The 13000-nt window shown below is 38.9% G+C and overlaps 1 protein-coding gene across 1 annotated transcript in view; it reads right to left on the bottom strand.

Annotated features, from left to right (window-relative positions):
* Positions 1-13000, bottom strand: part of adgrb1a (adhesion G protein-coupled receptor B1a) — a 138024-nt gene that overhangs the window by 37759 nt on the left and 87265 nt on the right. Inside the window, exon 17 of the mRNA XM_042490365.1 lies at positions 8797-8923. Coding sequence (XP_042346299.1) covers positions 8797-8923 — 127 coding nt within the window. The remainder of the gene's footprint in view (positions 1-8796; positions 8924-13000) is intronic.

Raw genomic sequence — 13000 nt, 5'->3', positions numbered from 1 at the left:
TTTCTTTCAGACATGGGAAGAGGGTGATGAGCAGCTTAATAAAAAAGGGCCCAAAAATTAACAAGAAATTAGTAAAAAGTTACAAGCCAATTACCTAACACAAAAACATGACAAAGTAGAAAGAAAGGCAAAAACAACCACAAACAAATGACCAAAAATGATCTCAAGACAAAATACATACATAGATTTTCTTTTTTCTGTCAAATTATTTTAAATATGTAATTAAGACATTTATATTTTTGCCTTAACTTTTGACCATATCTAAAAATCCCCCCAGCTAATTTTCAGATAATTTGCTGATCACCTTTTACTTATTTTGTTTATTTCATTTTTCTATATAATTATTATTCATTTTTTTGCAGTTTGCATTTCTTGCCAACTTGCTTATCATGTTTTCTTCTTGTTTATAAAATATATCCAACTAATATTCTCAGGTTTTAAAGATTTTAATTCTCATGAAAGGTGTCTGAATGAGGCACAACAAAACTGACGTCAATCCAGGTGTTTCAGAGTTCAACCTCACTACACATTAACTGCAGCATTGTTGAAACATATCCTCATGAAACATGCAAATGTGACATATTTGTGGTTTATAGAGACACACAGTGCAAACATTTCTTTCCTAAAATTGCATTGCATCTAGCAGGAAAGCAAATAAGCACATTTTGACACAAAACAGGTTAAGATGGCCACCTTAAAATACCAACTGTGAATACAGCATTCAAGCCCCATGATCAAGACTATTTTCCTAAAAAAACACCAACTTTCCATTAGATTTTTACATTTCAGCAGAGTCACATGAGACAGCTTGAGCTGCCTAAGTATGACTTCCACAGATGGTGGCCCCTCATAGATGAAACGCAAATGCATCCATCCTGGAATCAGAGTATGATGACACTCCACTGGCTTGCAGCCCTGCAAATTTCCCTCAGTCCTGTTTACGTATTGTTCCTCTGAAAATGTGGGCTACTTGGCCAAAGAAGCTTGTTGTCGCTGCATCTAACCTGACAGCACTTTCAAACTGAAGAAAAGGCTTACGCAGGCTTACAACATCCAAAATGATACGAGCAAGCACAAGCACATTCATTCATCCTCTCCTTCCTTCAACAGACACACACACACACACACACACACACACACACACACACACACACACACACACACACAGAGGTCTAGCAATAGCAGTAAACTGGGCTCAGGCTTTGGGGCTTTTGCCTTTGACTGCAGTGCCTTTTTTTTCCCCTCAGTTTTTCCTTCTAAAAGCCTGCAGCGAAGTTGGACTGAGCAAAATGGACACGAGAGGTGGCAGCCAGAGAGTAAATGATGTAGTAAGCAGAGGGAGAGAGGGAGAGCTCAAATATAATGCAGCAACTGAGGATGAAAAATGGTGTGATGAAATGAATGAGGGGTAGAGAAGAGAAGGATGGATGGAAGAGAGGAGTGAGTGGGGGAAGGCGGAGGGGAAAAAAGCGTTTGGGGTGTTTATAATGCTGGAGCTGTCGGAGGCTAGCTGCAGACACAGCGGCTGGGCCGTTTACAAGCTACTATGTGTTGCAGTAGGAATAATTAGCATGGCAGCCATGGCTGTTTTACAAAATAATGGACTGTGGGGAAAGGGACAGCAGAGTGAGGAGGGAGAGCAGCAGCCTTTTCCTCTATTTCTGGCAAAAAGGAGGCGCCACAGTTGAGCTTCCCTCAGGGTGTGTGAAGCCTCCAGGCTGCAGAGCTGTGAACAGGCTGTCGTTTGCACAGGTGGAGGCAACAAACTGAGGACGCTGCATTACTGGGCCAACCGTAATTATTAGTTTATATTATTATCTGTACCTCTAATCTGAAAAAGACAAAGAGTGTACAGCCATGCTCCCAGCTCTGTGAAGCTGTATACTGTGAGCAGTACAGCAGTGCTTTAACCCCTTCAAACCTGGATCAACAGCACTTTCTTGTGCTGTATTCAGATGCCTTTCACATGTATTTAATCCTTTGGACCCTTAGCATATTGGTTTGATTTCTTTGAAAATATGGGGAGAATGGCAATAAGCAACCGCAATTCACAAGAAATTAGTCATTTGGATAAAAAAAAAAAAAAGAAAGCCAGTGGAAGTCAGTTTATACTTTATTTTTTTGTTTGGGTTTTTTGTGCAGATTTTAATGTAATATTTTGTACTTTTTTTTACTTATTTCTTGTGATTTATTTATTAAGTTTTTCATTGCTTTCTTCCCATGCTTTACAAAGAAATTTAGCCAATGTAACTAGGTTTCAACGGGTTTGGCTAAATGCTACTACTAGTATGGTAATGAGTAGAAGTGCAATGGTATAATGCTCTTTAACTGGTGAAATGTTTATCATGATTATCACCTTAGTATAACATGTTAGAATGCATGATAACCAAGCTATTGGGCAAGGCTATGTACATTTGATAATTATGGTCCTGAAGAACATATCAATTCATCCACAACGGATCACAACACAAACATCATGGCAATCAATTTAATTGCCGTCAAGAAATTTTATTTAAAGCCACAAATTTCATCATATCACCACTGTCAGTTGGCATCAACCTCCGATAACCATCAGTGCCTGTTCAAACTATTGTGTCAATCCATCTAGTGGAGATTGAATTTCTTTCTTCTTTTTTTTTTCAATATAGTTACAACACTGCCATGGCCCTTGATCATTGTTGCTAAAAGTGCAGCCAGCAGGCCAGTGTTGGCCCTCAGGAACAACATTTTATGCAGCCTTCAAACACGACATAAAATGCATATTATACTTTCAGTCATTTGCGGCACATTTCAGACCTTTCACCTAAATAGCTTAAATTTGATACACCACTGAGAGACTGCATCAAACTGCACCCCCAGAACAAGCACTTATCAGGTTTGGGATGACGACTCAAAGAAAGCTTCTCGTTGCATGGCAACAAGTGACACCTCACCAGTACTGTTAACTAAAGGTACGGGGGACACACTGCAACTGCACTTTTGCTGGCTTCCTTAATTTGCACCCAGTCATCAAAAGCACCACCCCTGCACAAGTTAAATGGCTAGGGATCACCCCAAATCAGAGGGATTCCTCTTCAAGGGACCATTAATATCTGTAGAAAATACCACCACAAATCATGCATTAGTAACTGAGATATGTCAGTCTGGATCAGAGTGGTGAACGAACAGATCAACATTGGCTATAGAGTCATGCCATTAGCATGGCTTGAAATCAGCTGACAAGATCAATCCTACATGAGGGGCAGCAAAAAGTGCTCTCTCATTTACTACTAATAATTCGTATCAGTTTCAGCCCTGAAAAACCAATATCGGTTGACCCCTAGTATTTACTGGATAGTCAATAGAAAGAGAATTTACTAACCCAGGTAGGGCCCTAGTGATCCCGACTGAAACATTCAGTACATTATGCTACCAACACAATGGCATACAATTAAGTGTAGTTATGGCACAAAACACCACATGGTCAAAGTCAGGAAAAGATCATCTTTTTGCAAAAAAAAGCCTTGTTTAAGGGGCACAATCCCCACTAGAAAAGCAGTAATGTCCTAGTAAGAAACAACCCCTTTTCATGCCAGAATCCACGCAAGCAAAAACAGTGTCGGTTTGATACTAAGCACCCAAATTAGATGCCTAAAAAGCTGATGGAAGCACATCGGGCTCGCTAAAACTACCGATTATGCCGTTTGACACACAATTCGCCATCCCCTCAACTCCTGGTGTCAGCTCATAAACTATGTCACTTCAGAAACGTTGATATGATCCACATGAAACGCGTAAATGTAACTGGCAACATTTTCTTTTTGGCGACTGGGCTAACTAATTCATTACCTGATAAATACTTGATCATTAAGTCATTTTTTAAGCAAAAAAAGCCCAAACAACCTCCACTTTAACTAGCATCCCAAATTTGTCAGAATGAATTACTTTTCTATACATCTGTGGTTTTTAAACAGCTGGTTGTAAAAATCAAATAATTTGTCATCACCTTGGACTTTAAGAAACTGTGGAATTCATTTTTCACTATTTTCTCACAAGACCAAATAATTAACCTAGAAAATAAGTGGAAGGTTAATGAATAATTATCATTAATATGACTGGGGTGTTTAAGACAAAAACAAAATATGTGATTAACTGAGAAAGTAAAATACGGATTCACTGAAAATTAAAGGAATAAGCTAATTAACTAAGCACCGCAACAGATGAAATGATAAGGGTCTTCAGGCCTACATTATTACCTCTAATGTCTTAATATAGCTAAATATATGGGGCAAATTAGAAATACATTTGTCTTGAAGTTAGTGCAGCAGCTAATGATTTATGTCATTATTTGCATTACATTACTTGAATAATTTGGGAATCATTTGGTTAATAAAATGTCAGGAGAGTCAAAATATCCACTACAGTTAAATAACAAAATGAAGCATTATCTGGCCTGAATTTTCAGGTAGTGTTTGTTATTCTATTGTCTTTCGGCTCATACCGTGCTTAGCTTCATGCTGGAAGCGTTTGATGCTTCTGCGGCTGTCAGAGATACTGGTGGAGCTGCTCAGTGTGGCAGCTCGCAGTCTGTCAAGGTGTGAGCCCCCTGCCTCTCCCTCAGCCTTAGCTCAGACCCTGCTCACATACCTTAATATAGACCTGAACATAGAGGACTGTAACTAAACTCTGTTTTCATCTTTGATTCATCCATTGATTGATTTCATAATCACTCAACTAATCATCGAGCTAACAGAAAGTTAAATATATATATATAACATAAAATAAAATTCCCAAATACAACAGAAGTGCATGAGTGTCTTTACTGCCAATCAGTAAAACACCAAAAACATACTCAGTTAACATAGCAACAGCTGACCAGCTGCAACCATTCTTAGCAATTTACAGTTGACTCAGATGATGCCTAATGAGAATAATGAAATCAATCTCATTATGTGTGAGGCTGAAGACAATATGCAACCAAGAAAAAAAAAAATTTGGCATTTTACATTTCTGCAAACCATAGATATTGTACATTAGTATATTATTATGTAGTGGATAAGTTGAAACTTGACGAAGTTGAAACGCTGTGGTTAACGTGTGGTTAGGTTTAGGCACACAAACAACTTGGAGGATGATTTTTTGGCTTAATACCGCAAATTTTGGTGGCAAAATCACATCTGATGAAACTGTCAATGTCTCTGGGAAAAAAAAAAACAAACACTTTTCGTGGCACTATCCCTGCTGGAAAATCAGTGATGGGTCCCTAAAATGCACTCGTATTTGGTGGCTAAAAAGCTGCTGCAAAGGCAGCTATGACTTGTTTATTGGACTCGAACAGCAATCTGCAGCTGGGCAGACATCTCGCCCTGGTGTCCCACCATCCACTACCACTCCACCACCTGATAACAAAATCAGCTCATATACTTCCTCAACTTGGAAATGTTTGTATGATATTTTTGAAACACACAAATGTAATAGTGGCTGGCAAAAACATACAATGCCAGCATTTACTTTTGGCGACTGGGCTGCTATATTTGGTTAGCCTAGCTCAGTATATGCAGAAGGAAACAAATAGCTTAGCTGCAACATACAAAGTGAAGAATAATATCCTTTCCCCACTGAAATTAGCACCTATCTGCAGAATTTTGTTTTTTTTAACCTGCACAAAATCGCATTTCCAGTAGACCAGAGCAGTGTACACAACTCTGCAGGGTATGCCTTTTCATATTTTGTACTTTCAACATCACAAACAACCTGGAAAACAGGCTAATAAACAATGGAAATTAGCAAGAAGGCCAGTGAAAATGTTACTTATTTAGTCTCTTTTTCAAACTCAAGGTCATCTTATTTTTAATTATGTTTGAGCACTGCTTATATGGAGACAGACAGAAGTTGTTGTAGTGAGTCATGGCTTTGTGCTGGAAAATAAGTGTGTCCACCCAGGTGTCATGTTTCCATCACTGCTGATCAAAGCAGATAGGAGCTGGAGACTATAAATAACCGTGACCACTGCAGGGTCATTTGTCCTAAAAATGTTGATTGTAATGTTTTGTCATAAAAAACAAAAGCCAGATGTTAGTGGGTGTTAATGGAGTTTTTGTCTAGTAGGAAAGGGGCTTAATTCACACCCTATCTCCAAGCCAGCTGGGACTTGGAAAAATGCTGGACTACTTCAACGAGACATTAAGTGTTTGTTGAGATCCAATCGGGTTGACAATATATAAGTATATGTATGTATGAGTGTATGTAGATATGTATACATTTTACATTCTATAGACATTAACATTGTGAGGTTTTGCAGACAACAGGTTTTAATCTTCATACTTTACAACCAGGGTTGGAAATTAGCAACAGATAAATGCTGGTAAAATATGCAAGTGACTGCTAAATTTGCTTCATTCAACAGCCACAAAAACAATGGTAAAATACTGAGTGTCTGGTAGATTTTGGAGTCCCAAGCCACAGTGGCAGGTGGACAAATGAGTTCATTTCAAGTTCATTTCTAACCTTGCTTACAACTAAATGCAGTTAATATACGTCAAGATGACGTTGGCATGAAACTTTTGGAGATGTTGAGTTTTGGCTACTTTAAAACACAACTTTAAAACCAACATAATTTCAATGTCATCTGTCATCAGTATCCTACATCAAGATGATGCTGGGATTAGACGTCATCCTGACATTGTTTTTTGGTCACTAGTGCCGTTCATTCTGTCCACCATCCAGGTTATTTTATATGCGGCAGCTGAACCATTTTGGTTTCATGCACTGAGCAACTCTGAGAGGAATGACATGGGCCCCAAATTCAATGCCGTATCCATTTCTCTTAATACATTCATGGCTCAAACTCATGCTCAAGCTGCATTCATGTGATGTTGGAAGATCAGAGTTTCCCATTTGGGAATTCATTCTTCTGATTTTTGTTGTGTTCATGTGGTTTGAGGTGGGAGCAACATGGAAGCTACAAAGAGGATGGGTTGCAGGAGGCTGTTTTCAGTTTATTTATAATGTTGAATCTTTTATTTTTTATATATCACATATTATATTTTTATATTTAATTTAGGTCACTCTACATGGGTGGCAGTTAACAATAATAGCAAGTTTTTAAAATCTTTTTAAACATCACTACTAAATAATATATATATACTTAAATATACTTTTTCCTTGCTTTACATCATTTCTGCTGCCCTGAAATGTCATGCAAACATCACAATTTGGCTACTAGGGTATTACAAAAGTTTCCCAATTTCACAGTCGTATTTACAACTTTAGAGGGCTGTTCATGTGCTTGTAAATACAGTAAACACCATATTTCTGAGGGGTACAGGAAGGCAGCATCAGCTATCAGTCACATGTGCTATAGCTGGAAATGTTGCTGAGATACTGCACAGAAGGATAATCTGTTTTGTCATGAACCAGTTTCAGAATGTAACATCTACCAAAACCAAAAATTGACTTGTGTACATTTATGTTTGGATACATACTGAACAAATAGGATTTAACAATTGCTTGCTCCTGGGTGTATGCTGGGCTCGGCTGACCACATCCTGACTCCGGCTCTCACGAGTATTTTCCAAAATATCAAACTATTCCTTTAAATTCTCACTCACCGCCTCTGTCAGCCGACTGATTAATCAATGAACTAATCAAAGCACAAACTGAACGCACCACTGCAGCCTCCAGCCTGAGGAGGACTGCCGTATTTATTGCAGAGGCCATCAAAGCGTACGGCACCTTCACTCACAGCCCGCCCTCTTTATCACATGCTATCAAAAGCACAACTACCCCCAAAAACAAAAAACTGAGAATCAAACATGCATGACTCAAGGCGGGTAAACCCAAGCTGTCTCACCCTGGCCTGGCTTGGCCTGCCTTCCAGGCTGTGCAGGAAGCAGCGGCATCAACAGCACACTGCCTCCTATGTCTTTAAGAAAGCCTCAGTACCCATGCTGTTACCAGGGCAACTGGTGAACAAACTGCTTCCGAGGCAATTTCCAGTCTAATAATAACTAATCGCACTGAATGAAAATTCCCCACAAAGACACTGCCCTTTCCCCAAAGAAACTGGGGCAGGTTTGAGTCACGGGGACACTGCTGTGGCTTAAACACACATCTCCATACTGTCTCTCGCTCTCTCTCTCACACACACACGACTGTGACCAGCTGCAGCCACAATATTAGGGATTTATGTAGTCTTATTAAAATGTGTTTTTTCTTTCCCATGTTAGATTGTCATGCAGCACCTTCTCCACAGGGCCTGGTAACCATGGAGACGCCATTGACAGTGTAATATGTTAAAATATGCTAATCAGAAGAATTGTTGGTGTTTGAGATGGAGAAGTGAAGGTGGGGGGAGGGGGGGACATGCAGGTATATCATCAGCTAGTACATGAAATCCCACTCACCATGTCATGTGTGACTATCAGGAGATCTGACAGTGATCAGCACCATGTTCATAGCACAGTGCTGCCCTTCCTGTTCCTCTTGGAACACATACACAGCATCTCCTTCTAGGTGCAACAATGAATTAAGATGCCGCCCCCCCCCCCCCCAAAAAAAAAAGAAAAATCCTCTCCCTTGGCAAGGCTATAATAACCTTTTGCAGCATGGCATTGGCATGTCGAGACAGAGAAAGGGAAGGAGGGGGGAGAGAGGCAGAGAGAGGGAGGATCTGTTGATATGTAATGACAATGACGCCCTTTTGAAGGAAAAAAAAAACAAAAAAACAGCTGATGCATTCACATTAAAAACACCAGACACAAAAAACACACCGTCTCCGATAGCGTTAACGAAGTCAAGGGAGGTTGTCGGACTTACCATTTCGGGATTTAGCCGTGCTAAAATGGCGAAGGTGGACAGTCTGTCACACACGCATTTGGTTCTGAATGAGTCGACTAGCACGGCTTTGCAGCCCCTGGCAGACCAGGATCCCAGCAGAGAGGAGCTGCACGGGAGAAAAACACACACACACACACACACACGCATACACAGACAGACACATACACACACCACACACGCACGCACACACACAGACACGCACAGAAGCGATGCGGTGAATATAGACAGCCCCGGCAAAAATGAAAAAAGAAAGCGGTTCAAATCCGACCGCGTTGCACCGGCTATTTAATCCAATTTACATCTCCGCCGGTTTGCAGGCGAGAAGGCGCAGAGAGCGGAGCGAGCGGTGCTGAGGAGGCTGAGAGGCGGCGTGCTGCTGCAGGTCTCTGCCGGGACACATTAGACCAACACACTGCCGCCAGACCCCTAACTTATTATTATTATTATTATTATTATTATTATTATTATTATTATTATTATTATTATTATTATTATTATTATTATTTATATTGCTAGTATTATTTTGAGTAGCAGTAGTAAAATAACTACAATATGTTTATAAATATGTTTACCCATAACTATGAGTATTTTTTTCAAATAATAGCCTAACCCTAATCATAATAATAGAATTTGTAGGCTTATATAAAAAAATAAAATAAAATTTAAAAAGGTAGTGCTACAAAAGTTTATGATGGTTACACAATAAATAGCACCTGCTAACAACTGACAATAGATCACATCATTGTATAAAATAACACGTGTATTAAATGGCATTAATAATGGCTGCATTGCATTAAGCCTTACCAGCTTCAGGCTGTTGTGCATGCTGGCTCACTGACATAGAGCCACATAAATGGAATGGAACCATAATCCCTGCTATGCTTTTCCTGCTCTGACAAGTCTATATGCCTGCAGTGAAAAAGGTCTATTAAAGATAACTCTTAATGTCTAGTTTGATCACAATGTTGCGAAGCATCTGAAAAAAGAAAAGACAGTTTGAAAACCTTCACAAGCCACTGAAAACAGTTCGATGTCTGCTAATGTTACTCTGAGTGTTTCTATGAAATCAGTTCTGATGAGGTGCAGTGGAAGATCATTGCCATCAACACCAAAAAAAAAAAGGATGATGAAAACTTAGGAATGGTCATTAACAGACATAGGATCAAGTCATTGTTTTGCATGTCACAAGTAAGTCTCAAGTCTTTGCACTCAAGTCAAGACTGACAAGTCAAAAGTCAATTCCCAAGACCTAAACTTTTAGTTTTGAGTCAAGTAATATTGTGCTCTTCACCAAATGCCATTTTGACAAACGAATAGTAAAACATCCAATGTACAATAAGCATGAATACTTAATATTGCATTTATTGCTAAAACGAGTTTGTAGAAAACTATTGCAACTGAACTTAACCATAAATAAAGTAATGCTGACATTACACTGGCATAGTAACACTTTAAACCACAAAAGAAAGAATTTTGCAAGTTTATGTCCTTTCTTGTATTGAACCTATATTGAAAAAAAAATATCTAGCTTTTTCTTTCAAAAGTGGTTTGGGGGAATGTATCCATTTTTTTTCCAGAGTCAAGAGGCTCAAGTCCAAGTGAAGTCACGAGTTATTGGTGTTAAGTTAAGTTGTCAGCCTTTTTTGATTCAATAAAGTTGAGTCTGAAGTCATCAATTTTGTGACTCAAGTGTGACTGGAGTCCGCGTCACGTGACTCGAGTCCACACCTCTAGTTAAGAATAAGTGTAAAGCCTACACTGGCTTTTGATAAAAATATGGCATTGTCAATAACTTGGTCAAAGTATTTTATTACATGGACTTGGTACCACGGGGCAGCAGTAGCTCAGTCCATTGGGACTTGGCTTGGGAACCAAAGAGTCTCTGGTTTTAGTCGCTGCACAGACCTAGTACAGTGTTATTTGGCAGCTGCAGAGGTGGGCACTTCCCAGGTGCCCTTGGCAAGGTGGAGAACCCCCAAATTGCTCCAGGGGCACTGTAATATGGCTGACCCCTCGGAATATGCATGTGTGTGGTGTATGGATAAGAGGGCTATGCCAAGAGTAACATTTCAGTTGCACTGTGAAATATCTAAACGTGTAAACTGCCTGATTGGATTGATACATAAAGCATAATTCTTTATTTTCTTCTTAGCTCATCATTCTGACCAAACATCAGTTTTTTTTTTCAAGCATTCCAAATATTTCAACCCCTTTTTCCTTGTTTCCTGGTGAACAGGGCTTAGTTTCCAAGTAGTAGAGTTAGAAAGCCAAAAATAGTTTGAATCTATATTATTTACTAGAAAATGTCTAAGGGTGTTTACTGTGTGACTAATGCACTATCACAGTTTTAACATAGTATATACTTCATCAGTGTTAGTGGGCAATGAGATGAGGCCATAGCCTCTCTTTCAGCAATCAATCAAGCAACCTTGAGAGTGTGTGGTGTGAAAGTTTTTTGGTTTTTTTTAGATGTTTTGTTGGTGAATCAAAGCTGTTTCACACATTCTTGCTGTAGGGTTTAGTAATTTGACACCTCTCTCACAATTAGGCAGAAAAAAACTCAATTTGACTGGGGCCCTGACACACACTGGCCTTACATTACTCCGCTCCAATGCACAGAGAAATTAAGCAAATAAGTCAAATTGATGGAAAAGCAGCCAAGTGTTATGAATTACCAACAGGCAGCAACAGGCGACAGACTTCAATTCTCCTCGCACAAATTTACACCCACTTGATTGACTTGAATTTGCATTGACTTGATTGATTGAGCAGCGCGTGGGTTTTGACTCAAACTTGTACACCAGCCATGGAATCCAAATTCATGTCAGGCCCCGATAAACAGCGAGCTCAGGGGATGACAGTGATCTTCATGCTTTTACAAAAGATGCTCAGAGGAATCTATAGACTCAGATTCAGGCATTCATAGAGAATGAATGGTAAAGCAATGGGCAGATTGGGCTGATTATGGATCTAAAAGTTGTTGTCTCTCTAACTGTAGAGTATAACTAGCTTTATAAAAATGTGTCCTAGAGTGCACAGAGTTTTGGGAATATTCTGCATGGATTATGTCAAATCCTGTATCACATCATATTGTATCATATCGTATCGTATCGTATCGTATCGTATCGTATCGTATCGTATCGTATCGTATCGTACTGTATCATACAGTATCTTATCATATCGTACCATATCATACAGTATCGTACTGTATCTTATTCTATAATAATATCCACTGTGATGAAGATACATCATTGACAAAACAGTTGCAGGTGCATAACCATCATTTTCACTGCAAAACAGAATTCTAAGTGAGATGATGTTTTAAATCAAGGCAATATATGCTTGTTTTTGGGGGGGCAATTTTGTGACTTGTTTTAAGCTGATTTGTCCTTTTACAGCTTTGTGTAGTGTAGCTGTGCTGGTTTTAAGATACAATTTCCAAACATATGGCCTTATTCTAAGAGAATGGCACTAGCATTTGCTATTTTTTTTTACATATTGAGAAAACAACTATCAAATCTTGTTTTTATCTGTTATGTTTGGCAGTTAGATTTGCTAATTTTAAGTTATATTTTCTCCATGTTATTGCTTTTTTTTTACTTGTTTATAGAGTTGACGTGTTCCCTTGATCTCTTCTACTCCACAATGATGCTGGCATCCTCATTACTGCCTATCAGAAACTGGTTGTATGGGAACACGCAAGTCTCCCCCTTACAGAATATGACCACTTTATGCTAGTCCCATGTAGTTTGGGGCAAAAACCACACAGTTTTTTTTAAATGCAATGCAAATGTATTGTTTTGCCTGTATTTGGATATTTCTACAAGAAAAGTATTAGAATTGCATAAATTTAACAATATAATCCTATGACAAAAAAGCGGAGACTCCTGTGGATTTAAATGATCCCAATTTCATTCCTGTGTGATGATGTTAGACCACAAAGTATCCATTTTATTGTAGTGTGACCATTTTTTATAAACGGACTACTATATAAAATGATCTATTGTAACCTCTGCAGTAATCACCAAATGACACCAAATTATTCATTCTTGAGTGGTCAAAAATGCTGAAATTTGGCACCAAATCTGTGTTACAAATGGTATTAACCGGAAAACTGCTACAAGAACTAACTTAAGCATGGAGATAGTCATCATGTACTTTGCCATCATAATGTTACTGCCCA

Source organism: Plectropomus leopardus, chromosome 7 (genome assembly GCF_008729295.1).
Source record: "Plectropomus leopardus isolate mb chromosome 7, YSFRI_Pleo_2.0, whole genome shotgun sequence".
Taxonomy (NCBI): Eukaryota; Metazoa; Chordata; class Actinopteri; order Perciformes; family Serranidae; genus Plectropomus; species Plectropomus leopardus.
This window is presented reverse-complemented; position numbering and strand designations above follow the sequence as displayed.